Source organism: Nerophis ophidion, linkage group LG04 (genome assembly GCF_033978795.1).
Source record: "Nerophis ophidion isolate RoL-2023_Sa linkage group LG04, RoL_Noph_v1.0, whole genome shotgun sequence".
Taxonomy (NCBI): Eukaryota; Metazoa; Chordata; class Actinopteri; order Syngnathiformes; family Syngnathidae; genus Nerophis; species Nerophis ophidion.
This window is the reverse complement of record NC_084614.1, coordinates 44,955,273-44,983,019: the sequence shown is the minus strand read 5'-3', so window position 1 is coordinate 44,983,019 and position 27,747 is coordinate 44,955,273. Positions and strand designations below refer to the sequence as shown.

The following is a 27,747-nucleotide window of genomic DNA, read 5'->3' as shown; positions in this document are numbered from 1 at the left end:
AACACTTACCAATCGACGGATTTAAGTTGCTCTAGTGTCAAGAGATGCGAAACTCCCTCGTTTGGTCTGCACCGAATAGCGTCAATAGCTATTCGCTCAATAGCTTCGGTTTCTTCTTCAATTTCGTTTTCGCTATCTGCCTCCATACTCCAACCATTCGTTTCAATACATGCGTAATTAGTTGAATCGCTTAAACCGCTGAAATCCGAGTCTGAATCCGAGCTAATGTCGCTATATCTTGCTATGGTATCCGCCATGTTTATTGTATTGGCATCACTGGATGACGTCACAGGAAAATGGACGGTGGCTTCGCAGATAGCGAAAATCAGGCACTTTAAAGCCTTTTTTCTGGATATTCCGGGATGGGTACAATTTTGAAAAAAACTTCGAAAAATAAAATAAGCCACTGGGAAATTATTTTTATTGGTTTTAACCCTTCTGAAATGGTGATAATGTTCCCCTTTAAGCATTTTTTTTTTTCAAATTGAACTCATTTTTGGCCCTGGAGGGGTCCAAGAGTGTCTCAAAATAACCTAAAAGGTCCCAAAGATGAATGAGTTTGCCATTTTTTGAGCCCCTGAAATGTTAGGGGTATGTCTGTTTAGAGATATTTCGGGGCTTTGGGGAAATTTATGAAATGAATTATATTTATATAGCGCTTTTCTCTAGTGACTCAAAGCGCTTTACATAGTGAAACCCAATATTTAAGTTGGATATTTTAAACCAGTGTGGGTGGCACTGGGAGCAGGTGGGTGAAGTGTCTTGCCCAAAGACACAACGGCAATGACTAGGATGGAGCAAGCGGGGATTGAACCGGCAACCCTCAAGTTGCTGGCACGGCTGCTCTACCAACCGAGCTATGCCGCCCCAAATGTGGGGTCCTTTAGTACTTTAGGGGAAGATGGTCCTATTTGGAGTACTTTGGGACCATCAGGTCTGTTAGTCCACTGACTTTGTGGAGTAGAAAGTAAATAAGCCCCAAAGCCACTTCTGCTCAAAAAGTGCCCCCTAAAAGTCCTAGCCCTAGTCCAAGAAACTCATCCTTTTCTGTCTTGTAATGAAGTCCCGGGGTTACTTCAACTCCTCCACCTGTGGCACTAGCTCTTTCCCGACCTTAAACGAGCTCTCAACAATTTTCTGGACAAGAACCATGGGCTCGGACTTGGAGGTACTGATTCCTATCCCTGCCACTTTACACTTAGCTGAAAACTGATCCAGCGAGAGCTGAAGACCACGGTCCGATGGAGCCAGCAAGACCACATTATTTGCAAAGATAGACCCAGCAGATAACCAATCCTGCTGCCAGTAAATCCGTCTATCCCTTTCTGTGATATAAGACCTGGGTTCAATTCGTAGTCCAGTCAAAGTCATCATTCATTCAGAAACCATGGCAGTCAACAGAAAAAGTATAGTGCAAGCAGTCGTTGATGTTGGAAAGACAAAAACAACTCATCAACTAGCAGCTGCCGCATTAGAGTGTAGCAGGAAAACTGTTACGGGAAGCATCCCAAGATACACCAACCCTGATGAGACCGCCAACACCCGAACACAACCAGTGGGCTCGTTCATCGCTCCATCAAAATAAAGACGAAGCCAAAGGCATTTGCATCTGGGTTTAATGGAGGGAAGCGGCCTAAACTATCGCTGAGCATAGAAATGAGTGTCCTAAAGCCTGACACAACGCTGCCTTTTTAAAAAACTTACACAGATGGCAGAGCAGGATGGGCCTCTTCCTGACAGGATTGGATAAAGAATACTAACGACATAACCACGTATCAGGGCATGTGTCCATGCCACCTTGTAAGTGGCCATGTTTATTAGATGTATCAAAACGTCTTTCTCTGCTGCTGATAGGCTCTATAACAATATAGTTATGGTTAATTTCAAACGGTTTTAAAGGTGTTACAATAAGCAACACGGCATGTTTGGAATTGTAAATTGTCCGAAAATGAGAAGGAAAAATGATCTGTAATGCAAATAAAGTTACCAAACAGAGCAGTGCTCATTACTTTCTGTGCTGACCCAGACCAGGTTCATGTTGAAATGCTTGGAAAGTCAAATTATCCAGCAGGTAAACCCTGACGTATCATTTGTGTTCACTAAAAATTAAAACATGAGTTTTGCAAAACCATGCAGGTGTTGCATCTGTGATGCTCAGGAGTCCCCAAACTTTTTGGCATTTGTGTCCACTAAAAATTAAAACATGAGTTTTGCAAAACCATGCAGGTGTTGCATCTGTGATGCTCAGGGGTCCCCAAACTTTTTGGCTTGGGGGCCGCATTGGGTTGGAAGAAATTAGCCGGGGCCGGGCTATATATCACTAGAACTACCACGGAGGGGTCAATTGACCTTTTTACCTAAAAGACCCACAAGAGGGTCATTTGACCCTTTGGACCCCCTGCGGACACTCCTTTTGTTGTGGAAATGTGGCTGTTAGCAGCTCATAGCTGTCACTTGAGTCACAGAGTCGCTTGAGCCTGTGTGTGTGTGTGTGTGCGTGTGTGCGTGTGTGCCCATATGGTGGATTTATAAACATATGGTGGATTTTTATGCAGTGAATCATCAGGATCAACGAGAATTTGGGATCAAAACTCTAAACATTTATTGTTAAAAAAATACAAAACAAAACATATTTACAATGAATGCAAAAGCAACTGTTTTCCCAGTTTTCGTGTGGAAGGTTATTGCAGAAGTAACTTATTTTTGTGTGCCAAAAATAGAAGAAAAAAAAATTACAAAGAAAAAAAGCATATTTACAAAGAATGCAAATGAGTGAAATACATTCGAGCAGTCACTAACAATTCTGGCACTGCCATTGCTCCTTTCGGCATTTCCCACATGTGTATTTGTAGCAGTCATCACAGCGCACTGTTGCACGATTGTCTTTGCATTTGATTTTAGCCTGACACTTGGCTCTTTGTCCGAGTTGTGGTGTGGAGGGTTGTTGCCGAAGCAATTGCTCCTTTTGGGCCTTTTTCATACCCACGTGGGAGTGAGCCAACTCTCTTGCCAGTTGAAACAGGAAATCCTTCTCCCGGTGCATAATTGATAGAGCACGTGGGCATTCAGTGCTGCAATGTATATCATGTTGTAGAACACTGCTACTGGCCAGCGCCTTGTTCCTGCGTGGACAGTGTATTCCCGCACCATCTGGTCCATGATATTGACGCCGCACTTTGTTGTGTTGTAGAGTGTGATGGTGTTTGGCTTCTTTTTGGTGGTTTCCTGTGTCTGAATCGTGCTGTGCATGCTGCTGAGAAGATACACAGTCTTCTTCCGCTTGGGCGCATACACAGTCAGTGTGGCACCAGTGGATGAAAATACCTGGGTGGTAAATTCATCGCGGTGCATCTGTCGAGTTGACGGTGGGATTTCTTGCCGAATCCTGTTGACTGTGCCGCAGATGGTTGAATTCCGGCTAAGTAGTCGTTTTGCAAGTGATAGTGATGTAAAGAAATTGTCTGTGGTAACATTTCTGCCCTTGTCCAAGAATGGTTCCATCACCCTCATGACTACACTCTCAGACACTCTCTCCCCACGAGGCCGAGTGGGGTCCTTGCCAAGATATGGGAGGATGTTGCAGACGTATTTGGTTTTCAAGTCACACGCCACCCAAAACTTGATACCAAACTTGTCTGGTTTAGTTGCAATGTACTGTAGGAAACAGCAGCGAGTCTTGCACGGGAAAAGTTGTTCGTCAATGGTGATGTGTTGACCAGGGATGTAGGATGTGATGCAGTTGGTGACAAACAATCCCCATATGTTTGAAATTGCAGCAAACCTATCAGTCTGTACTCGCTCGCTGCGGGTGTCTCTGTCATCAAAGCGCAGGTGATGCATGATGTTTTGGAAACGGCCTCGGGACATGGTTTCGATGATGTGTGGGCTTCCCAGGTTTTTCGACCAGCAGTCAGGCAATGATGGAACCTTGAAGATTCCCCTCATGATGGTGATGGAAATAAATGCCATTAGTTCAGGTATGCCCATGAACCACATGCTCAGTTTGCTTCGCATGTTGAATTGTACAGTCTCGAATGATGCCAAGCATGTCCAGAGTGATGAAACAAAGGAAGCTCTGAAGGCGACTTATGATTGACCTCCTGGCCTTAGCTGTTGGCTCTCCATCTGCGCTGTATGGCGATGGTGGGGTGAAATGTGGACCCGTTCCCACCTGTTCTTCATGCCATACTGTGCCATCTTTTGCAGTCTCTGTCACATCAGTCGCCAGCCGAGCTCTCTTTGTTGGTTGGGGAGCACTCTCCTCATCTGTAGCGTGAAAAAAATTTAATTATGAGCAATGGGAAATTCTAATTATATCACAAATGTAAGTATAGAAGCTAATCACTGCAATAATGGTTTATTTTTCTAGTTTCAAGTAATGTAGTAAAAATCACCTTGGAACTAGTATTTTTCAACTAGAAATAAAAACCTCAAATTAGACTATTTTTACTTGTTTTAAGAAATTTGCCGATGGGGCAAGCATTTTTTTTACTAGGTTAGCAATATTTGCTAGCCAAATTTGCTAGGCAAAATTTGCTAGGCAAACAACATTTGCTTGAAATGAGTAAATCAAGCTAGTAAAAAATCTTAGCTAGTAAAAAAAGCTTGCCCCATTGGCAAATGTCTTAAAAGATGTCAAAATAGTCTAGTTTTTAGGTTCTTATTTCTAGTAAAAAATACTAGTTCTGAGGTGATTTACTCCCTCACTGAAATGAAATGTAAAATGGGAAATAATATGAAATTAAATATTACCTGAAGACAACTGAGACAGCTCGGAGTCTGAATCCACCTGGAGATTGATGTCTTCTCCATCCGATTCGCAAGGGTCAGCTCCATCCAGGATCATTTCCAATGCCTGTTGAGTGCTGTATCTCTGCATCTTCGTTCCTTGGAGAGGAGCTTCTTTCACCATAACATTTTTGAGGGAAATGAAGCAGTAGTCCACATGCACTGGTATTTATCCATCTAACAATTGCCAGGTTGCATTCACATGAGTCGTTATGGTCACATGGTATGGGAGATTCACACGTTAATTCAACCATTATCTGGTTGCAGTCATATGATTCGTCATGATCACATGGTACATTCACACGTTCATTGAGCCAATCATCCAGTTTGCGTGCGCGGCAGACAAGCAATTTGCCGTGCAGTTGGCAGCAGGAGCATGCCCAGTACGAATTTGAGGTGAGAAATTTCGCACTGGGCAAGCTCCTGCTGCAAACTGCACGGCAACTCGCTTGTTTACACACAAAACGCTGGCTATTCCAGTCTTTACGCAGCTTGCGCATGCCCTAATGAATGCGCGTTCACGTTTCAGGCATTTTCGCAGTCTCTGTCAGTCTCCATGAATGTTACAATTGGAAACAACATGCGCCAGGCTCCATACTTCAGTCGCATAATTGGACACTTGCTATTGCGTTGTTTTGATGGCTTACGTTAACATTCATTACTAGAGACTGTTGACGAGACATGTTATATACTAACCTGATTATCATAATTTTGATATGACATCTTCCAAAACGTTCCAAAATATTTTATCCCAATTCCCTAACACTATCTTGAAAATTGAGCAGACTATTCTGCATATGATGACTTATATGAAGAAAATGTGCTGACATGTTTTCAGGACAACCATTACACTGAGAATCAACCAATTGGGATAGATCAGCAAGGTACATTCATTTGAAAATTGTACTAAATGTAAGCTGATTGTGTTAACTGTAGGATACTTGTACATAGCCATTTGCAAGGATGTACTAAATGATTGAGACATGTACAAAAGCTTTTTGAAATTTGATGAAAGCAATGATAGATGCCATTCTGTTGTGAGGAACTGCAAATTAGTTTTGGGATTTGTCCATGTTTTGAGAATGACATCTCAGTTTCAAGAAATGAGCCAAACCAATGGAGAAAAACTGTAACACACTGCCCTTGGGAAGATGCTGTCTGTCCCTGTTTGTCTTGGCTGTTACCACTGTAAGGTGTGACCCCCTCACCCTTCACCCCACACACGGTCCCTAACAGCCTCATTACCATAACAAAATGAGTGATTAGTGTATTCGGTAAAAGCCGCCGGGTCAAATGACCCCTCTCTGGTACTTCTAGGTAGGCAGAAAAATCCTGGTAGTTTTAGTGAGATATATATATATATATATACATACTGTCATGAGGTGGCGACTTATCCAGGGTGTACCCCGCTTACCGCTGAGATAGGCACCAGCGCCCCCCGTGACCCCAAATGGAATAAGTGGTAGAAAATGGATGGATGGATATATATTTATGTGTATATATATATATATATATATATATATATATATATATATATATATATACTGTCATGAGGTGGCAACTTATCCAGGGTGTACCCCGCCTACCGCTGAGATAGGCACCAGCGCCCCCCGTGACCCCAAATGGAATAAGTGGTAGAAAATGGATTGATGGAGATATATATATATATATATATATATATATATATATATATATATATATATATATATATATGTATATACTGTCATGAGGTGGCAACTTATCCAGGGTGTACCCCGCCTACGGCTGAGATAGGCACCAGCGCCCCCCGTGACCCCAAATGGAATAAGTGGTTAAGTGATAGAAAATGGATGGATATATATATATATATATATATATATATATATATATATATATATATACTGTATATATATTCCTCGCGCATTAATTGACTGAAAGAGCGCGCTCTTGCCGCTGATGATGTCAAGTTATCGATAGGAAAATGCTTTGTTCGACAATATGATTAGCCTGAGCGACACAACAGGTAACAACAGTAAAGTGGATTAGAAAGGACAGATTTAAAAAAAATAAAAATGAAAAATAAAATGGAATTATAAAATGGAATTAATTATTTTATTTTTTTTAACTTGGGACTTCCCGCGGGCCGGACTTTGGACGCTGGCGGGCCGTGTCCTTCGGCAGCATTCTTGTAGCCTCCACCTTCACACATCTCTTTGTGACTTTTACATGTGATGTGTGCTCATCAAATAAAGGCGTTTGTGGCTCATCCCTGCATGGCAATCACTTCCCTGCGGCACACACACAGAACGACATATCTCCTTCTGTTGGTGTGTTATTGCTGCAGGAGAGCTGCAGGATCTTTATAGCGTGTATTTTTTTCTGACCATGTTTTCTTTCAAACTTACGAATTTAATTGAGAATATCTCCCAATAAGCATATTGTATTTGAAAATCATGTACTTCCTAATTGTAAATTAATTTATATGTTTACTCATTCTTTTATTTACTTTTGTGTGACATTTTGATAAAAAACCAATGGGTTAAAACTGCTATGATACAAAAAGGGGTAGGATTAAATAAGCTCTGCTTCTTCCTCCTCCATTTCGGACATGCTGTAATAATACAATTGGAAATATGTGATGTATTACATTGCAATTGTATGCATGCTTGAAATAAGCTGACACCAACCAGCCAACCTATTCCATTCCACAAGTTTGAATTGAAGTTGCAAACAGGAGGTAGAATGTCAATTACAATCGTAATTGAAGGAAGTATAATTTAAAAGTCCATGACACTTCCACTTGACTTTATCAACTATTCATACATTTATCAACCAATTCGAACTGGTTCAAAGACATAATGCCATTTCACAATCTACTTTAATACTGTGTTTAGTTCATGGTAGGTACTAGCATGTTAACAGTTAGCATGTTAACAGTTAGCATATTATATTTTTTCAAAAATATATGAATACTGTTACTGAACGCTACTTGACCAGCATGTTAGATTTTAACGTTTTAGCCAATTTTGTACGGATAAAGCAGAAAAAAATGGATATTGGCACTATCTTACAGGAATGCTAAATGTTAACATGCTAACATGCTAAGTCTTATCATTGTAGACAATTGTATGGTTATAAAAATACAAGTATAGCATAGTCAAGGGTGACTATTTTAGCCCATTTTGTAGGTAAATTGTTTGTTGTTAGCACACTAACAGGTACAATGCATTTTTACCAATTGTGTAGGCTTACAAGTACAGGTCATATATATTGTTACTTGGTAGCAGAGGTGGGTAGTAACGCGCCACATTTACTCCGTTACATTTACTTGAGTAACTTTTGGGATAAATTGTACTTCTACGAGTAGTTTTTATGCAACATACTTTTACTTTTACTTGAGTATATTTATAGAGAAGAAACGCTACTTTTACTCCGCTCCATTTATCTACATTCAGCTCGCTACTCGCTACTTTTTTTATCGATCTATTAATGTTTGTTTTGGTTAATGACAGAGCTTCAAAGTAGAATCTACGCATGCCTGCGTTTCACCATACACATGCAGTCACTGGTGATGTTGGACCAATCAAACAGAGCCAGGGGGTCGCATGGCCCGACTTAAACAAGTTAAAAAACTTATTCGGATGTTACCATTTAGTGGTCAATTGTACGGAATATGTACTGTACTGTGCAATCTACTAATAAAAGTTTCAATCAATCAATCAAAAGTGTAAAGGAAAAAAGACACTTTTTATTTCAACCGTACTTCCCGTCATAAGCCTAAAGACTGATCGCACACTTCTTGTCTTTACAATAAAAGTGCCGCTCCATCGCGCCTGCGCTAACAAAATAAGAGTCTCCGAAAGCCAGCGCAAACAAGCTAGCAAGCCACGGAGTTTGCCGCCACTGTATTTATCGTAAAGTGTTACGATTTTGTGAGCGCATTGTGATGCGCGGAGGTGTCGGCCCCAAGATGCCAAAGACGGGAGCAAGCAGGAGTGGAGGTAGGAACCAGATCTAATAATAAAACACAACAAAACACTTGACAAAGGAAAAGAAAAGGCGTGCCACCGCACGGAAAGCTAAATGCTACTTGTAGCAAGGGTAGAGTTCAAAAGTCCATAAGCAACGTGAGCCGAGCGCGCGGAAAGCTAAGCTAAAACTTAGCAGAGTAAAAACAATGAAGAATAACAGATCGTAACTTGTTGCGTGAGCAAACGAAACAGCCAGGAGGAACTAAGGTAGCAGGTGGTCTTAAATACCACACAAATAATTCAAAACTGGTGTGCGTAGTGATTCCGTCCAGGAGGCGTAATTAGGTTGCCATGGTGAAAGTACAAAACAAGGAAGTGCGCTAACAAACGGGATCGGTAGAGTCCAAAACATGATCAAAACATAGGACAATACAAAAAGGACATAAACATGCTAGAGATGTGTGATCCGGAAGCCGGATCACAACATTACCCCCCCCCCCCTTAAGGGGCAGATCCCAGATGCCCCAAAAAAAATAGCAATAAAGAGAACCCCCTCCCACAATGAGACAGTCTGAAAATGAAGGGAGGGTGGAGGGAGGACCTGGTGGAGGGTTGATAAGTCCTGTGTCCCCGGATCCACCGAGGACACGCTAGGTGGCAGCGGCAGGTGGAACGTCGCTGCCACAACAGTCCAGGCGGGCGAACCCGCAAAGGCCACTTTAGTTGCTGACAAAGACACGAGGAGGACGCCCGGGATAGGGCCACAGCCGTGGCCGTTGTGGAGGTGGACGCGCCTGCTGAGGCGGACGCCCGGGGTACGGCCACTCCCGTGGCCGACGTGGAGGAGGACTCGGCTTGGCAGCAGCAGACGAAGGCGTGGGGGCTGCAACCGAAGCAGGCACCGATGCTGGTGTGGATGCCGGCAGAGGAGCAGGTGCTGATGCCGGCAGGGAAGCAGGTGCTGATGCCGGCAGGGAAGCAGGTGTTGATGCCGGCAGGGAAGCAGGTGCTGATGCCGGCAGGGAAGCAGGTGCTGATGCCGGCAGGGAAGCAGTTGCAGAGGCCGGCAGGGAATCAGGTGCAGAGGCCGGCAGCGGATCAGGTGCAGAGGCCGGCAGCGGATCAGGAGCTGGAGCCGGCAGAGGATCAGGAGCTGGAGCCGGCTTCAGCCGAGGAGCAGGTGTCGGCTTCAGCCGAGGAGCAGGTGTCGGCTTCAGCCGAGGAGCAGGTGTCGGCTTCAGCCGTGGAGCAGGAGTCGGCTTCAGCCGAGGAGCAGGAGTCGGCTTCAGCCGAGGAGCAGGAGTCGGCTTCAGCCGAGGAGCATGAGTCGGCTTCAGCCGAGGAGCTGGTGTCGGATTACAGCCGAGGAGCAGGCACAGGGGCCCGCCGAGGGGAACTAGGGGAAAGTCTGAAACAAGGGCAACTACTACGAGGAGGGAAGAGACTAACACTAGGGCTTGGGCAAGGACTTTGGTGAGGACCAGGACTTACAATCACACTAGTGCATTTACAAGGACTTGGGCAAGGACCAGGACTTTCAGTCATACCGGTGCTCGGGCAAGGACTTGGACAAAGATTAGGACTTACAGTCAAACTGGGGCTCGGACTAGAAATTGGGCAAGGACTAGGGTTACGATGGGGACTAAGACCACGAGGAAAATCAGAACTAGGACTACTACAGAGACTACAAGAAGGTACGGAACTAGGACCGGGACTTGGACTACCATTCAGTCGACAAGTGGGTTTAGGATTACAATTGGGACTACTAGAAGCACGAAAACTCGGACCGGGACTTGGACTCCGAATCAGTCTACAAGTTGGTCTACAAGTAGGACTAGAATTATGGCTAGAAGGAAGGCTAGGACTTGAACTCTGGGAAGAAGCAGGAATGGAACTAGAACTAAGACGGACAACAGGTGGAGGAGGTCTAGGAGGCTTAACAGGAGAAAACACCGGTGGAGGAGGTCTAAATGGCTTAACAGGTTTAACAGGGGTAAACACCGGTGGTGGAGGTCTAGGAGGCTTAGTAGGTGGAAAGACAGGTGAAGGAGGTCTAGAGGGAAGTGCAGGTTTAACCGGGGGAAACTCTGGTGGAGGAGGTCTAATGGGCAGAAGCTTGATGTGCTGAAAGAATGGTGGAAGAGGCTAGACCGGATGTCGAGGTGGCTTAGTAGTATGCCGCCGTGCTACCTTCGTAGCACGGCAGCTAATACTAGCCCTCCCCTCAAGACCCGGATTCCAGACGGGGTCCCGTTGGATAGAGGCTGACCGTAAGGGTGGGTGGTGGGAGGATTGGAGGAGGGCAAGATTCTCCCCTCTAAAATGTTCAAAATCCTCTCTAAATGAGGAAAAGGGCACGGATTTAGGCGGGGAACGCGACTTGAGAGGCGGGGAAGCAGGTGTGGGGGGCGAAGACAGACTAGAGTCATAGTGGCGAAAAATTTCCTGATAATAATTAATCTTGGAATTAAAGTCATTTTTAGGTATGTGACTGGGTTTAGGAGTGGAATAATTGTCCTTGAAAATTTTCTTAAATAAAACTAGGTCCTTGGGTGGAATGTGAGAGAGTTCATTATCAAAAAACTCCTCATCACTACGGTCAAAAAAATGTGCAGAGGAATCCACTAAGGTGTTAACGGTGACATCATAGGGGGGCGTGAACGGAGTGACATCACTGTGAGTGACAGGGAAGGCGGAAGCTGGGGATACATGGCCGGATAAGAGGACTGGTGGAGTCGGAGCTCCGAAAGGTCTTCGGCGAGGCGACGTGATGCTGGCTGTTTCCTGTTACGATTTGGTGGGCGCATTGTGATGCCAAGATTCCAAAGACGGGAGCAAGCAGGAGTGGAGGTAGGAACCAGATTTAATAATAAAACACAACAAAACACTTGACAAAGGAAAAGAAAAGGCATGCCACCGCATGGAAAGCTGAATGCTACTTGTAGCAAGGGTAGAGTTCAAAAGTCCATAAGCAACGTGAGCCGAGCGCGCGGAAAGCTAAGCTAAAACTTAGCAGAGTAAAAACAATGAAGAATAACAGATCGTAACTTGTTGCGTGAGCAAACGAAACAGCCAGGAGGAACTAAGGTAGCAGGTGGTCTTAAATACCACACAAATAATTCAAAACAGCTGTGCGTAGTGAGTCCGTGCAGGAGGCGTAATTAGGTTGCCATGGTGACAGTACAAAACAAGGAAGTGCGCTAACAAACGGAATCGGTAGAGTCCAAAACATGATCAAAACATAGGACAATACAAAAAGGACATAAACATGCTAGAGATGTGTGATCCGGAAGCCGGATCACAACAGTAAAGTGTATAAAAACGAATATGGAAGCTGGACAAATAAGATGCCGAAAACCAACGACTTTCATGTGGTATTAGACAGAAAATAGCAACTTTTTTTCTCCTTCATTTGAAAACGTGAACGTCTGATTCCAATCATTGCAAGTCATCAGAATCAGGTAATACACCAACTTATATTCTTGTCTTCATGAAAGATAGGAATTTATATATATATATATATATATATATATTCATATATATATATATATATATATATGAATATATATATACATATATATATATAAATATATATATATATGATATGTGTGTGTATAAATCATTTGTGTGTATGTATGATATGTGTGTGTATAAATGATATGTGTGTGTATGTATATGTATATATGAGGTAGATCACCTCGACTTGGTCATTTACTAAGTAATTGATAAACGTTGAAAAACTTATTGGGGTGTTACCATTTAGTGGTCGATTGTACGGAATATGTACTGTACAATGTACTAATACATGTTTTAATCAATCAATCAATCAAATCAATGAATGCCTACTGAGGCTATGGTGCTGTTGTGGTTTGTGCAGCCCTTTGAGACACTAGTGATTTAGGGCTATATAAGTAAACATTGATTGATTGATTAAGTTATTGTGGCTCAATGTGCCATTTTTTTTAAATTTTATTTTAATGTACTATTATTTAACCCTTTGATACATAACATATGCACAACATGGGTCAAAAATGACCCGCACCAATTTCCCATGTTATTTCATGCTGCCTGAGTGTCTCTTTGCTGTATCTTTTGAAATCAATGTATTTTATAATTTAATAATTCAAGTATTCTTTAAAAATCTTGTTTTTGATTACCACAAATCATTATTTATATTTTTCTTACCATACCTTATGAACAAAAGTATTTTTTGTAAAACTACATCAAGTTTACACACATGGGTCAAAAATGACCCGCATCAATTTCCCATGTTATTTCATGCTGCCTGAGTGTCTCGTTGCTGTATCTTTTGAAATCAATGTATTTTATAATTTAATAATTCAATTATTCTTTAAAAATCTTGTTTTTGATTACCACAAATCCTTATTTATATTTTTCCTACCATACTTTATAAACAAAATTATTTTTTGTAATACTACATCAAGTTTACACACATGGGTCAAAAATGGATGAAGGCATATTACAATAATATTTTACTTCAAATACCTATTTTAGATGTGATTCGGGCCAAACAATCATACATTCATGATTTGAAACCTGGTTATTTGTCATTTTGGCAAACATCTGGCAGTAACAAAAATAAACTTGTGAATTAGACCAACATAAAATAAAATTGTCAATTCAGTTCTTATGATTCTTTTATTCTTTATTAGTTAGTTATCCAAAGACATGCACCTGGGGATAGGTTTATTGGCAACACTAAATTGGCCCTAGTGTGTGAATGTGAGTGTGAATGTTGTCTGTCTATCTGTGTTGGCCCTGCGATGAGGTGGCGACTTGTCCGTGGTGTACGCCACCTTCCGCCCGATTGTAACTGAGGTAGGCGCCAGCGCCCCCCGCGACCCCAAAAGGGAATAAGCGGTAGAAATGGATGGATAGTTAGTTATCAGATTCCTCACATGTAGCACACATTACCGCTGTGCGTTTGTTCTCCTTGCACACAGGCTTCTTGCACTGCGAACACCAGCTGACTTTTCTGTCTTTGGCAGATGAGCAGATCGCACACCTCTTCCTCTTCGCCGCACCCTTCTGTCTTATGTCCTCTTCTGGTTGGGTGGTGACTATGGTTTGTTTTTCTATCCGCATCTTCCCATTGCCTCTATGATACGCTTTTGGAGTGTGGGCATGCCCTCCATGCAGCTCTTCATATGTGGCATGACCAGCTCTTTGCCCAGCTCCTTGATGAATAGTCAGCGTGCATGGTGACACCACCCATGTAACCTGGGTGTTCTGTAGTGAAGTTGGTGTAAGCATTGAGGGTGGCAATATTCAGCATATTGTACCAGAGCACCATGAGCCACCTCCGTGTTCTCTGCTTGCATATGTAGGTGCCAACCATCTGATCTGTTGTGTCCACTCCCCTTTTGGTCTGTTGTAGTACAGTATCACTTCTGGTTTCTTCTTCTGACTGTCATCCACTGCTTTGTCATTATGCATTGTGCTCAGAAGGACAACAGCCTTTCCTTTCTTCTGCACATAGCTCACAATGGTCATGTTGCCATTAAACCCGAATTCTGAGCTATGAATCATCCGTGATTTGCTTGGCTTCATGATAGGTGGTATGTCTGGTTTGTTCTGGCGAAGAGTCCCAACAATAGTCAGGTTCTTCTCGAGGAGCTTCTCAGCCAGAGGGACACTGGTGAAGAAGTTGTCCAATGTGATGTTGCGACCTAACCCTAAACCTAACCCTAAATTATGATTTTAGCTGAACAAAAACATGATATTTACTGAATATATGTGATAGTAAACGATAAAATACATTTATTTGAAATATATAGCAAAGCAACGCTCAGGCTAACATGAAATAACATAGAAAATAGATGTGGGTCATTTTTGACCCATGTTGTGCATTGGAGGGGTAGCAATACAAAAATCAATTTTATTCAAAAAGTATGAAGAGAAAGAATACAATAACAATGTTTAATGACCAAAAACAAGTTAATTGAGGAATGCCTGGAATACTGAAAGATTACATTAAATTTTTGCAAAGAAACAGATGATAAAAACTTGGTTGGGTCACATTTGACCCATGTTATGCATCAAAGGGTTAATATATAATATTGTTTTAGTTGCTTAAGAGATATTCCTGGCTCTGAATTTTCTCATTGCTATTTTTATGTTTTTGTGCATTATTTTTTGCTGTAATCAGGTTACTCATCAGTTACTCAGTACTTGAGTAGTTTTTTCACAACATACTTTTTACTTTTACTGAAGTAAATATTTGGGTGACTACTCCTTACTTTTACTTGAGTAATGAATCTCTAAAGTAACTGTACTCTTACTTGAGTACAATTTCTGGCTACTCGACCCACCTCTGCTTGGTAGTATGCTAAAAAGAAAAAAATTTAACTGTTAACATGACAACATGAAAGTATTAGCATTTTTGACAATTGTGTAGGTAAAAAAAGGGAAAGCCATGGATTTTGTGACTTGTCGCTATCTTACTAGAATGCTAAGTGATACAATACGGTGCGATACTATGACCTGTTGGAACAAATACTTAAATTATTACAAAAATCAAGGTGACACGGTTATCCACACAGTCGTAAAGTTGTCATGAAGACGTGTCATTTAATTATTGAGAGTGCTCAAGCACAGGGGGAATATGGAGGGCAAATAATGAATTGTAAACCTCACCCTGTAGACACAGAAATTATAGGCTAGCATGTAAAAGATACAAATAAAACAATAATGTTTTGTAGGGACTTAATGATAAATAACATTATTAATAAACCACGGTAAAACTCCAGATGGTTAGCATTATCGTTTGTAATTCAAATTATTGGAAAACCGTGATTAATTACTGCACTCAAAGACCAGTGATACTGCTAATTTCCTGTAAATGCAAGACAACGTGGTAATCCTTAGCCAGCTTAAATGCTAACATGAATACAAGACACGACAATGATATTTGTATATCGTATAGTTTGATGAAAGAATAAAGTATAGACCTGTTCCATACGAACATTCTTTTTTTTTTTAACTTACCGTCGTCAGAACGAAGTACAGTACAATTGAAATCAAATAAATGTGGCATTTTCTGCAGGGTTGGGGGGAATTTATGATATAATAAAAAGGGAAACAGGAAGAGACGTTATAAAGTGTGTTTTCTTTGGCTGTATGTTTACATCCCTTGTAACAAAACATTCGTGCGGACACAGAGAATGTAAATATGTTAAAAGTAAAAAAAAATAATCATTATTAAGTGGTGAAATAAGATTTGCAGCTGACAGCAATGATACATCTTGTTGATAGTAATATCGATAGTTCATAAGTTTTATCCCAGCAGCAATATCTCCTCCACACCACAGTGGAGCTGCGTAATTAAAGACAATGCTCGAGGTTATCTGTGTTTTATGCGCAGCTTTGCCAGATAGCACTTACTAGACTGATCTCTTTTTTGCCTCCAATGTTTTGTATTTCTCCTCAGTGACGACACAATTGTTTATTCTCTTTGGAAAGAAAAAAAAAAAAAAAAGCAGGAAGCATTTAAAGAGTCTGCAGAGTAAATGCTCCATTGGTATGGAGGGTAAAATGGAACAGGATACAAATAAGTAAGTGCATTCAGTATTTAAATAAGGACTTCAATGTTTCTTTATTTCATTAAAATTGGAATAAAAAAATTGTAGATGTACAATTTACGTATTTAACTATGTAATTTATTTTGGTATCTTATTGATTATTCATATAATTGTATCACAATTTACTTAACTATTTAGGTATTTATTCAACTATTTTTAAATAATGTACTTAATAATTAGTTTGCAAATACATCAAAGATGCTATTCTAATTCATTTCTAATGGATAAAGCATTGCCCTGGACAAGAGGTCATCAGGTGGTCCCCAACGTTCACCGAGTGTTTCGACCCTTAACCACAACACTCTCCGGTTGGTGGTTCGGCAGTGATTTGCCAGATCACTGCTCCTCTCATCCAGGCTTCCAGCTATTGTCCTCTCTTTTATGCCAGAGCCAACAGGAGGGTCTCTCTGCCGCTTCTCCCAGCCTACGAACGGCTATTTTCGTCAAGTGACCTCTCAATCCGACCTTTGTCATCCGATTCCACACAGATTGAGCAGGGAATCCTCGACAACCAACTTCCACTGTCATCAGCCATGCTGTCCACCCCTTGTCCTGGCAGTCCTGGACAAGTTGTTGGTACTTTGTTTACTTCCTCTCTGCTGCTTCCTCACATCCCTCCTCCCACGGGACAATAAGTTCCACCAGGATGATTTTCTTTCCCTCTGGGGACCACATAACTATGTCTGGTCTAAGAGAGGTGGACAGTACCGCCTCTGGGAAGCGGAGCCTCCTCCCCAGGTCGACCTCCATCTCCCATCCCTGGGTAAACTGCAGGAGGTTTTGGTTGGCTTGGCCTTGGACAACTGGTCTATGACCCTCTTTCACGAAGGTGATGGTGCTCAGCAATGGCTTCTTTTAAATACATCATTTAAAAATAATTGAATATGCTGAAGCTGCTGACACACATATTCATGAAATAATACAGTTTTAATTATTTCATGAATATGTGTGTTAGCAGCTTCATTATTATTATTTTTTTTTCCGTCAAACCTAACTATCAAAGTCAGTAGGCAGGGCTAAAAGGAATGTGGTCCAATGATTGCTTTAGTGTAAATTCCCGGAATTTTGGAAGCCTTGAAAAACATTGCGGCAAAGGAGGATATACTTGTTCTTTTTGGGGAGTCGGTGGTAGATAGGCCTTGCGGACTATGTGGCAGAGTGTTTGGAAAGAGTACGGCCAAATCAGTTTCAAAGTTAAGACCAAACATGGCGCCCTGTAGTGACATGAGGGGCTTTTGACCAATCAGAGGCCAGACAGTCTCCTCAATGATTGGTCAAAAGTCCCTCACGAGACTACAGGGCGCCATGTTTGGTCCTAACTTTGAAACCGAGTTGGCCATATTTTCTCTATTTACAACTCTGTCATGTGGAAGCAAGACCTGCTGAACCAGGGCATGTATCAGGTAAAGTAGAGGGACTTATTTAAGTTAATTCTGTGCTCTCAGACCGGTATATTAACCCAGTGGTTCTCAACCTTTTTTCAGTGATGTACCACATGTGAACATTTTCGTACCCCATTTAAGAACCACTGAATTAACCCATACTCCTCAACTTGGAAGTGCCTGGTAACTGTGTTATGATCCGCTGCCTGGATCATATTTTAATTTAGGTTTTTGAGTCTTTTTGTATTTTCTGTTCGTTTTGGACTCTTTTGGTTCTTGGTTGTAATTAGTTGTTTAGTCTGTCACCATAATCACGCATTAGTTTCACCTGACCCTTGCTTTTGATGTGCTCCTGTTTTTTTAATTACTGACCTGATTTAAGCCTGCCTTATTTTTTCACTCGTCCGTGCGTCCTAGTTTGTGTTACATGCTACAAGTGACGACTGATTCAATTTCTGTACTTGCTAGCCTCCGCGCTACTCCTTTGTTCGTACTCTAGCTCACATGCAAGCACTTTTGGTTCTTTCTAGCTCCCATGCTAGTTCTGTTCGTTTTGCCTTTTGTGCCTTGTGCAAGTTTTTCTGTTTCATAGTCTCTTTTATTTGTTAAAGACATCCGTTTTTCTTACCGTCACGCTGTGTTTGAGCCCGACTGCATCCCTGAGAGGACGACCCGCATCACCACAATGCCCCACAATCGTCACAGTAGGAAGCAAGCAGAAAAGAGTTGTCTCGCGGCGGGCAATTCAGAGGTCGACCAAGGTACTTGGGCTGTACTCCGAGCAAAGGAGGAAGAGACGCTCCGCTGCGCGCCAGGTGACGAGATGATTTGGAGACCTGGAAGTTTCCTGATCCCGCTCGAATCCACCTGGTTTGGTGATGTCCCCTCTCAGCAAGCTCGCTCGCGTCCACGAAGGCGGAAGTAGCACAAGAGGGCTTCGCCTCGCAACAGAGACGCTCCAACCTTGCAAGCCTTCCCTCCGGTACACAGCCAGCTACAACCTGTCCAGGATTCCCCTCACGTGTCTGGTAATTCTTTTGTTCCCTCTTCCAAACATTTCACCGGCTGGCCTGTCAATCACAGGTATAGCAGCTATGACATCACTCCGTTGACGCCCCTCTTTGACGTTTCCCTGCCCACGTTTGATGACAGCAGTGATGAATATTTTTTTTTAACTCTGAAAATTCTTTGTCTCAAACTGTCACAAACCACGTTAATATTTCAAGCAAACAATTTCAGGACTTTTTTATTAACTGTAAGTCTATCCGGCCCCAGTTAATTGCTGACTCTCAAGTTCAGCCCCACCCCACTCTTCGGTCTACTGCACTTCCTGCCCCAACTTCTCCAGAATTCGAGACATACCTTGAAAAGTACAGTCCAGCCTGGGTGGACGAGTGGTAACGGAGGGTTCTTGTCGAATTAAAAATGGAGGAACAAATCCAAGCGGCAGAGAGCTCTCCGCCTGCTTTTGCGGAGCACAATGGACTTCTTGGTCAACCGAGAGGGGAGGAGTCTGCCCCCTTCCTGATCTCCCTCCACCCACCCCTAGAGACAATTTCAGACCACGGGGAGTGCGTTTGGCATCCGCTTCTTGAAGGGGAGGATGCTTTGCTGGCAGACAAGCCGCAACCACTGGCGAGGCCATCACCTCCGGTCTTTCGGCCCGCCAAGCCACAACCACTGGCGCGGCCTCCACCACCGGTATCTTGGTGCGGCCTCCACCACCAGTATTTCGGCCTGCCAAACCGCAACCCCAAGCTAGGCCACCTCCACCTGCACCACGGCTAGCACCTGTAGCTAGTCCAAGTCATCGTCCTAGTCCTAACCCTCGTCCAAGTCATAGTCATAGTCCAAGTCTGAGTCCTCGTCCGAGTCTTAGTCCGAGTCCTAGTCCTTGTCCAAGTCCTAGTCCAAGTCCTACTCCAAGTCCTAGTCCAAGTCCTAGTCCAAGTCCTATCACAGTCTAAATCATAGTCCTAGTCATAGTCCTAGTCATAGTCCTAGTCATAGTCCAAGTCCTCGTCAAAGTCTTAGTCCAAGTCTTAGTCCAAGTCCTAGTCATAGTCATAGTCAGAATCCTAGTCCAAGTCCTACTCCTAGTCCAAGTCCAAGTCTGGATCCCACTCCAGCACCTGACCCAAGGCTGGATCAAACTCCAGCACCTGACCCAAGGCTGGATCACACTCCAGCACCTGATTCCACGACGACGACGATTCCGCCTGTTTCCACGACGAATCCGCTCGATCCCACGATGACGACAACGACACGCCCACCTCCACGTCGGCCACGGACGTGGCCATCCCCTGGTGTCGTCCACGGATCCACTGCCGACGATGAAGATGGCGGCACCGTGCAGAGTCCCACATGTGACGCAGAAGATGTCCGCGCAGTGCGAAGGCACGCCAGAGAAGATGAAGGTGTCGGCGCCGTGGGAAGAGAGGATGGCGGGGATGACAGTGGCGTGTGCTTGGCTGCACCGCTGCCGGTAGTAGCCCCCCGTCTACTAGGCGGATACCAGACGCCGTCCACCACTGGGCAAAGGAGTTCTTGTCTGCCAATATCCCCCGGTGCGAAAACCAGGGACAGTCGGAAGGGGGCCAGGAGGAGGGAAAAGGACACGTCCCTGGCAGAGTCCCAGCAGGAGGACAGAAGAGACATCACAGTGGGCTCCACTGGAGCCTTTGCCGGACTGGCAGGACGAGCGGATGCTGGCAGGAAGAGCAGCCGTGGTGCAGCTGCTGGAAGCTGCCAAAGAGCAGGAACAGGTGCTGGGGGTCCAGCTGATGTTGGGCATTGTGGCGCAGCGACCAGCGTAAGACGCAGGGCTGTAACCGGCGTGCTACGCGTTGCGGGAACAGGCGATTGCCGTGGAGCCGGGACAGGAAGGACAGCAGGCGACAGGGAAGATGGTGGTGGTACCTGCGCCGGCCGGAGAGCCAGAACCGGCGGCTGAGACGGGAGGAGGGAAGGTGGCAGTTGCCGCGCCGGACGGAGAGCCGGAACCGGCGGCCGAGCCGGAGGGAGAAGGTCTGAGCTTGCTGTGGACTGGGACCGCACAAACCTGGCTTTCAAGTCCTCGATGAATTGCCACCAGCTGTGGGCAATTGTCTGAAACTAGCTCTTCTGGCAGTCCATACGATGCAACCAGACCTCTAAAAACCTCTAACCACTTTGAATGGCTATCTATGACAACCAAAAAATACTGTTTATCCTTCTCTACAAAATCGATGTGAATTATTTGCCACACTCTTTCTGGCCACCGCCAAGGATGTAATGGTGCCCCAGCTGGCATTTTCTGTACTGCTTGGCAGACTGAGCACTTGTTCACCAGTTCTTGAATTTCACCATCACAGCCTGGCTACCAAAGGTAACTGCGGGCAAGAGCCTTCATATGGCAGATACCTGGATGTTCATAATGGAGATCCTCCAGTAGTCTCTGTCGATAACCTGGCGGTATGATGACTCGCTGTCCCCAAAGAATGCAGCCTTGATCTGCTGACAACTCCTGTCTGCGTACAAAGTAAGGCCTCAATGCTACATCGTGGATATAACTTGGCCAGCCATTTAATGTGTAATTCCACACCTTACTGAGTACAGGATCTTTAAGAGTAGCACTCTCAATGTCTTTTGCACACGCAGGAAGTTCATCCAATTATGAAACATAGAAGATACTTCCCTCCTCTGCTGTGTTGTTCATCCCTACTCAGGGTAGGCGTGACAAAGCATCCGCATTAGCATGATCAGCTGACTTCTTATACTCAATCTCATAATTGTAGGCCATAAGAATAAGTGCCCAGCATTGCATTCTTAATGCTGGCCACGTTGGAACTGCTGATTTTGGCCCCAGGATGGCCAACAGTGGCTTATGATCAGTGATAAGTGTGAATTTCCTTCCATAAAGATATTTATGAAATTTATTTACTCCAAAAATGATAGCAAGTGCCTCCTTTTCAATTTGGGCATATTTCCTTTCTGATTCAGTGAGTGTCCTTGAGGCAAATGGAACAGGTCGCTCTTCTCCATTTTCTGTTACATGTGAAATTACAGCCCCAACTCCATAAGGCAAAGCGTCACATGCGATTCGCAGTGGCAGGCGGGTGATGTAGTGAACTAGCACCTTGTTCTGCAGCAGCTTTGCATCTTCAAGTGCTTTTGCACATTCAACAGTCCAAACCCACTTTGAGTCCTTTTTAAGTATGCTGTGCAGAGGCTGGAGCACAGTAGAGGGGTTTTGCAGGAATCTGCTGTAATATTTCAGAAGGCCCAAGAAAGACTTAAGTTCTGTTACATTTGTGAGCTCAGGTGCATTTGTTATGGCAGTCACCTTTTCTTCTGTGGGATGTAACCCAGTCTTATCAATGCGATGTCCCAGATCCTTGACATTGTTCTGGAAAAACTGACATTTTGATAGCGTAACCCTGATGCCATGCTTCTCCAAATGTGTGAGAACATTATCCAGTCTTGTCAAATGTTCCTCCTCCGAGGAAGCAGTAACGAGAATGTCGTCCAAAAAACATGTCACATGGTCCATTCCTTGCAAAATCTGGTCCATAACAGACTGAAATATTGCAGGATCACTGGAAACTCCATAACTGAGGCGATGATACTTGTACAGACCCTTGTGTGTGTTTATAGTCAGATACTTTTCTGACTCTTCATTCAACTGTAGTTGTTGGTAAGCATGTGAAAGATCCAGTTTACTGAAGGATGTTCCTCCTGCTAATGTAGCGAATAGATCTTCAGTATTCGGTAGTGGATAGGTCTGCTCTTCAATGCATTGATTAACACTGACCTTGTAGTCACCACAAATCCTGATAGTTTTGTGGACCTTAGATACTGTGACTATTGGAGCTGCCCACTCACTTTTGTCAATCTTTGAATTTACTTTTTCACTCTCCAACCTCTCCAGCTCTCTCTCTACAGCTTCCTTTAGTGCGTAAGGAACCGGCCAACATTCACCAGGACATGGCAACAGACAACATAGATCACTCTATTACAATATCTATATTTTATTCCAATTCTGATTAATTAGGGGTGTCAAATTTAACGAGTTATTGTATTTAATTAAACCCCAAAAATTATTACATTAATCATGTATCAATGTAGATTAATCACATTAGTTTTGACTGTACAGGATCCTTAACCTTAACCATGGATGGTTATCTTAAAGGTGGAACAGATTGTTATACAATCAGTCATCAGGTCAATGCATATGCCAATGCAAAGATGAGTAAGGAGACTTCAACTGGTGCGCTCTGTGACAAATGTCTCTATGTCTCTTCAGCATACAACCCGAAACTGTTAGTAAATTATGAGCAAATAAATTACATATATCAGTAAAACCTTTAAAAAAATGTGTATGACATTCTGTGATTAGTCATTATTAATCACAAGTCAAAAGTGTGGTTAATCTGATAAAAAAACTTGACAGTAGTAATTTGTTTATTTAAATGGGTGGATAGGCATTCTGTCTCATTTGACCAGCTATGCATTACAGGAAATCATCTCAAAGACCAAAGCAATGACTTTCGACAAGAATGTCTCTCATGATAATGTCAAGAAAGACCCCAACACATCAAATGAGAAACTAGGACTGTCATAATTACGAATACATATTTCTCCTAGTTGGGAGTACTACACACTTTTACAACCACTGTAGAAATGATGGAATCACCAGACTTTGAGGATGTTCATTCAGTTGTTTGATTTTGTAGAATTTGTTTTTTAGTTCAAGCAGAGTGAAAAAAAGATGATATCACTCAATTCTGGGGAAGCAAAAACCATTACAGCACACCACTAATACTTGCACTTTTTGAGGCATGGACTTAACGAGTGACAAACAGTACTCTTCATCAATCTTGCATCAACTGTCTCTGATTGCTGTTGTCAAATCAGCTTTGTAAGTTGGAATTTCGTCATAGACCTTATTTTTCAATTTCCACCACAGATGTTCAATTGGATTGAGATCTGCATCATTTCCCGGCCAATGACATTGATTGACCTTATGTATCTTTCTTCAAGGAAAGTTTTTTCCAGTTTCTGCTCTATGGTAAGATGCTTGGATGATCTCACCTTCACTTGAAGTGTGTGTTACACAAACAGCTTTCTCTATTTTTAACACTTTGGCTTTAAAGATTTAAAGAGTGTGAGTGTGAAGGACAGTGCTGAGAAGAAGGGGATGATATTCACTGAATTAAAGGAGGGCGTCTTTGGTTGCAAACAGCAGATTTTGGCCGCAAAGTAGTAGTCATCAAAGCTCCAAAGTCATCACTAGCAACTTTGGTTACACTGGGGCTTGTGGACACATTTAGAAAGCAATATGTTTAGTGTAGACTTTGTTAAACAATGCGACTTGTCCAGGGTGTACCCCACCTCTTGGCCGAATGCAGCTGGGAAAGGCTCCAGCAACCCCTGCAATCCCAAGAGGGACAAGGGGTAGAAAATGGATGGATGGATGGATGGATGGACTGCCCTGCAACAACATGGGGCGAAAGAAGGCATAATAGCAGGGGAGGGCGACGATATTACGAAATCATTTTTTGGAAGCAGAGATGCTACTGCCAAGCTACAACAAAAAGCTATTATGCAGTTGGTAGAATGTTGTACAGTATATACTGTACAGGTTAGGGTTGTATGGTATACCGGTATTAGTATAATACCGCGATACTAGTAAATTTTCGGTACTATACCGCATCTATAAAGTACCAGTCCCCAACCACCCTACACCCCTGTCATCGTCATATCGTGTCATTGCTGGTTTACGAGCAGACGAGCATGTTTGGTAGCTCACAATCACAGAGTACTTAAGAGTAGACAGTTTGTAGACAGAAAAGGAAGAACGGACGTATTTTGGCCTGAAAACTAACGATAAAGGTGAAGTTATAACACTGAAACACCCACTGGAAGAGGTGCTTTAAGACATGGCTAGCTAGCTAGCGGCTAGAGTCCATCCGGGGTCGGCAGTATTTTAGCTACGTCTAAATCACTAATCCTCGCCTCCATGTTGACAAATAAAGTACGTTTATTACAACTATCATCCATACAGGATGAGGAATAGCTAAATATGCTTCACTTCACTCCGTAGCTTACCGGCATCAATATGTAAACATGGTGGATCTACACCTAACATCCACTGTAATGATACCAAGTACAGGAGCGTAACTAGTTGAGACTACTATGATGATGTCGATATTTTTTGGCATCACAACATCTTATTTCGTTTTTGTTTTGTTTTTTATATTATGTTTATAAACTCAGGAAATATGTCCATGGACACTTGAGGACTTTGAATATGACCAATGTATGATCCTGTATAGACTTGGAATCGGATTGATACCCAATTGTGTGGTATCATCCAAAACTGATATAAAGTATCCAAACAACATAAAAATAAATGATTACTACATTTTAAAAGAAGTGTAGATAGAACATGTTAAAACATAAACTAAGCAGATACTTACAGTAAATGAAAAAGTGGATTATTAATTGATTTTCTACCACTTGTCCTTAAATAATTTTGACAAAATAATAGAATGGAAAATGACACACTATGTTACTGCATATGGCAGCAGACTAAGTTAGGAACCTGTGTTTGCGTGCTTACTTACTAATAAAAGACAAGTTGTCTTGTATGTTCACTATTTTGTTTAAGGACAAACTTGCAGTAAGAAACATATGTTTAATGTACCATAAGGTTTTTGTTAAAATAAAGCCAATATGCAATTTTTTGTGGTCCCCTTTATTTAGTAAAATGTCAAAAGAATCAAAATAATTTTGGTACTGGTACCAAAATATTGGTACACTAGTAGAGGTATATATATTTAAACTGTTTCATGTATTAATGTAACACACCATGCACACTGACACATTTGGAGCTAAACTGTTCAACAAAAAGCAACTTTTTGGGCATTAATTTGTCATTAATCATCTGTCAAGTTTTGCTTCCTTCCTCGCACTTACTACAAGTCCTCATTCACCGCTCTTGCACTGACAGGCAGATACGTGGACGTGTCTTCACAGGTGCGAGGCTGATGGTTGGAATTTTGCCATATCACCTAAATATTCATCTTTACCCATTTTTGATTTAACATTCATATTTTGATGTAACATTTGTATCATGATTTAACAATTATATTTAATATTTCAATGTATATGAAATATTTGGATTCATAAAACACTTGTAATATTTTGGATTTAGATTTAACATTTATATTTAGTATTTGGATTTATATTGAACATTTATTTTTAGATTCAACATGTCATTTCATTCCTGTCACTTCCTGACAATGGGAATAGATGCGCAAAAAAAGGCTCCGCTTTTCACAGCCACAGGAGAGTTAGCTGTCATTTTCAAACTGCTTTTGGTCCAGTGAGAGGCACATATTCACTAAAATGAGACACGTAGGAAAAACAGTTAGCCTCAAGCCATCGGCCCCCACCGCATTTCAAAGCAGTTGTAGTAACCAGAAGCTACACTAAGATTGTACTTAGACTAAGAGTTTAAAGCTGTTTAAAGTATTTTCGAATACACAGAGTGATCTCAGTTGGCGGACTGACACCTTCAGTTGATCTTTCACCAATGCAAGGTATGAAATTGTTAAAATAAATAAATTATAAAAATAAAATAAAATGCCGCAAGTTGTTAAAGCGACAACTCCTGTTAGGGAGCTCCTACTCTATCAAAAGCTAAAAAAATAAAAATAATCCTGAAACCTTTAATGTCATCTGGATCGAATGAGCCTCTGGATACAGGACACGATGGAAAGCAAGACTTGAATTTACAAAAAATAGCTGATGGAAACAGCAAGACTAGACCATAAAGCAGACCTGGACAGTGCAAGATTAGAACAAAAAGATGTGAAAAGTCCATCCATCCATCCATTTTCTACCGCATGCCCCTTTTTGGGTTTTCGGGGGGTGCTGGAGCTTATCTCAGCTGCATTCGGGCGGAAGACTGAGTCCACAATTTTGGACAAGTCGCCATCTCATCGCAGGGCCTACACAGATAGACAGACAACATTCACACTCACATTCACACACTAGGGCCAATTTAGTGTTGTCAATCAACCTATCCCCAGGTGCATGTCTTTGGAAGTGGGGGGAAGCCGGAGTACCCGGAGGGAACCCACGCAGTGAACATATAAACTCCACACAGAAAGATCCCGAGCTCGGGATTAAACTCAGGACCTTCGTATTGCCACATGCACTAACCCCTGTTCCACTGTGCTGCCCGATATGAAAAGTCTGCCAGAAAATATAGAAAGTTTGTAAAGTTAGAATAATAACGCAAGAAGGGAATTTCATGAAATGCGTAGAGAGATGAAAATTCTCCAAGAGGAAATTATTGCAGCGAAACAAGTCAACATCATTCGGTATAGGTAGAGTGGCCGTCCCAGCTAATTGAGGGTTCCAGGTGCAATCCCCGCTTCCGCCATCCTAGTCACTGCCGTTGTGTCCATGGGCAAGACACTTTACCCACCTGCTCCCAGTGCCACCCACACTGGTTTAAAAATGTAACTTCGATATTGGGTTCCACAATGTAAAGCACTTTGAGTCACTAGAGAAAAGCGCTATGTAAAATATAATTCACATCTCTCTTTACTTCACTTCACATTCTGATGAATACATTAGATGAATTGCATCAGGATGAACGAAGGGCACCAAATTAAAGAAGTATGTTAGGCGAGATCTGTGGATAATGGAGAAAAAAGCAGATTAAATGAATGTTACTCACAGAGTAACATCCATCTTTAAAATATTGAATTTTTTTACATTTTTAAAATATTGAAATTCAACAAAATAGTGAATTTTCCAACAGCCAAAATGATGCACAAAGAAAAACAATAACCTGCTAACCACGAACATACAACCATTCTTCTCAACAAAAGAGAAATACAACCTCAAGAAAAATGGACCTTAAAAAATATAAATGCAGGTACAACACTTAAAACCTTTGTATTTTACGCTTCATAATGAGCCACACATTTTCGATGGGACTGGGTCTGGACCGCAGGTGGGCCAGGAAAA

General features: G+C 42.4%; 2 protein-coding genes across 2 annotated transcripts in view; both read right to left on the bottom strand.

Annotated features, from left to right (window-relative positions):
* Nucleotides 1-27,747, bottom strand: part of LOC133551448 (sialate:O-sulfotransferase 1-like) — a 146,175-nt gene that overhangs the window by 101,634 nt on the left and 16,794 nt on the right. The gene's annotated exons all lie outside the window — the stretch shown is intronic.
* LOC133550633 (uncharacterized) lies at nucleotides 8,556-17,089 on the bottom strand. The gene is made up of 4 exons (XM_061896558.1): nucleotides 16,929-17,089; nucleotides 14,095-14,394; nucleotides 10,286-10,344; nucleotides 8,556-10,209 (listed from the first exon to the last, which is right to left on the bottom strand). Exons 1-4 carry the CDS (start codon nucleotides 17,087-17,089, stop codon nucleotides 9,458-9,460), a joined length of 1,272 nt encoding a protein of 423 aa, XP_061752542.1. The 3' UTR covers nucleotides 8,556-9,457.

Coding starts and splice junctions, on each gene's coding strand:
- LOC133550633 (XM_061896558.1), bottom strand. CDS start 17,089: ATGGAGGTCGACCTGGGGAGGAGGCTCCGCTTCCCAGAGGCGGTACTG. Junction 10,345..14,094: donor TGGACACAACAGATCAGATG/GTTGGCACCTAC, acceptor CCCAATTTCTAG/TCCGAGCCCCAGTTTGACTG. Junction 10,210..10,285: donor AAGTCCTTGCCCGAGCACCG/GTATGACTGAAA, acceptor TGGTCCTCACCA/AAGTCCTTGCCCAAGCCCTA.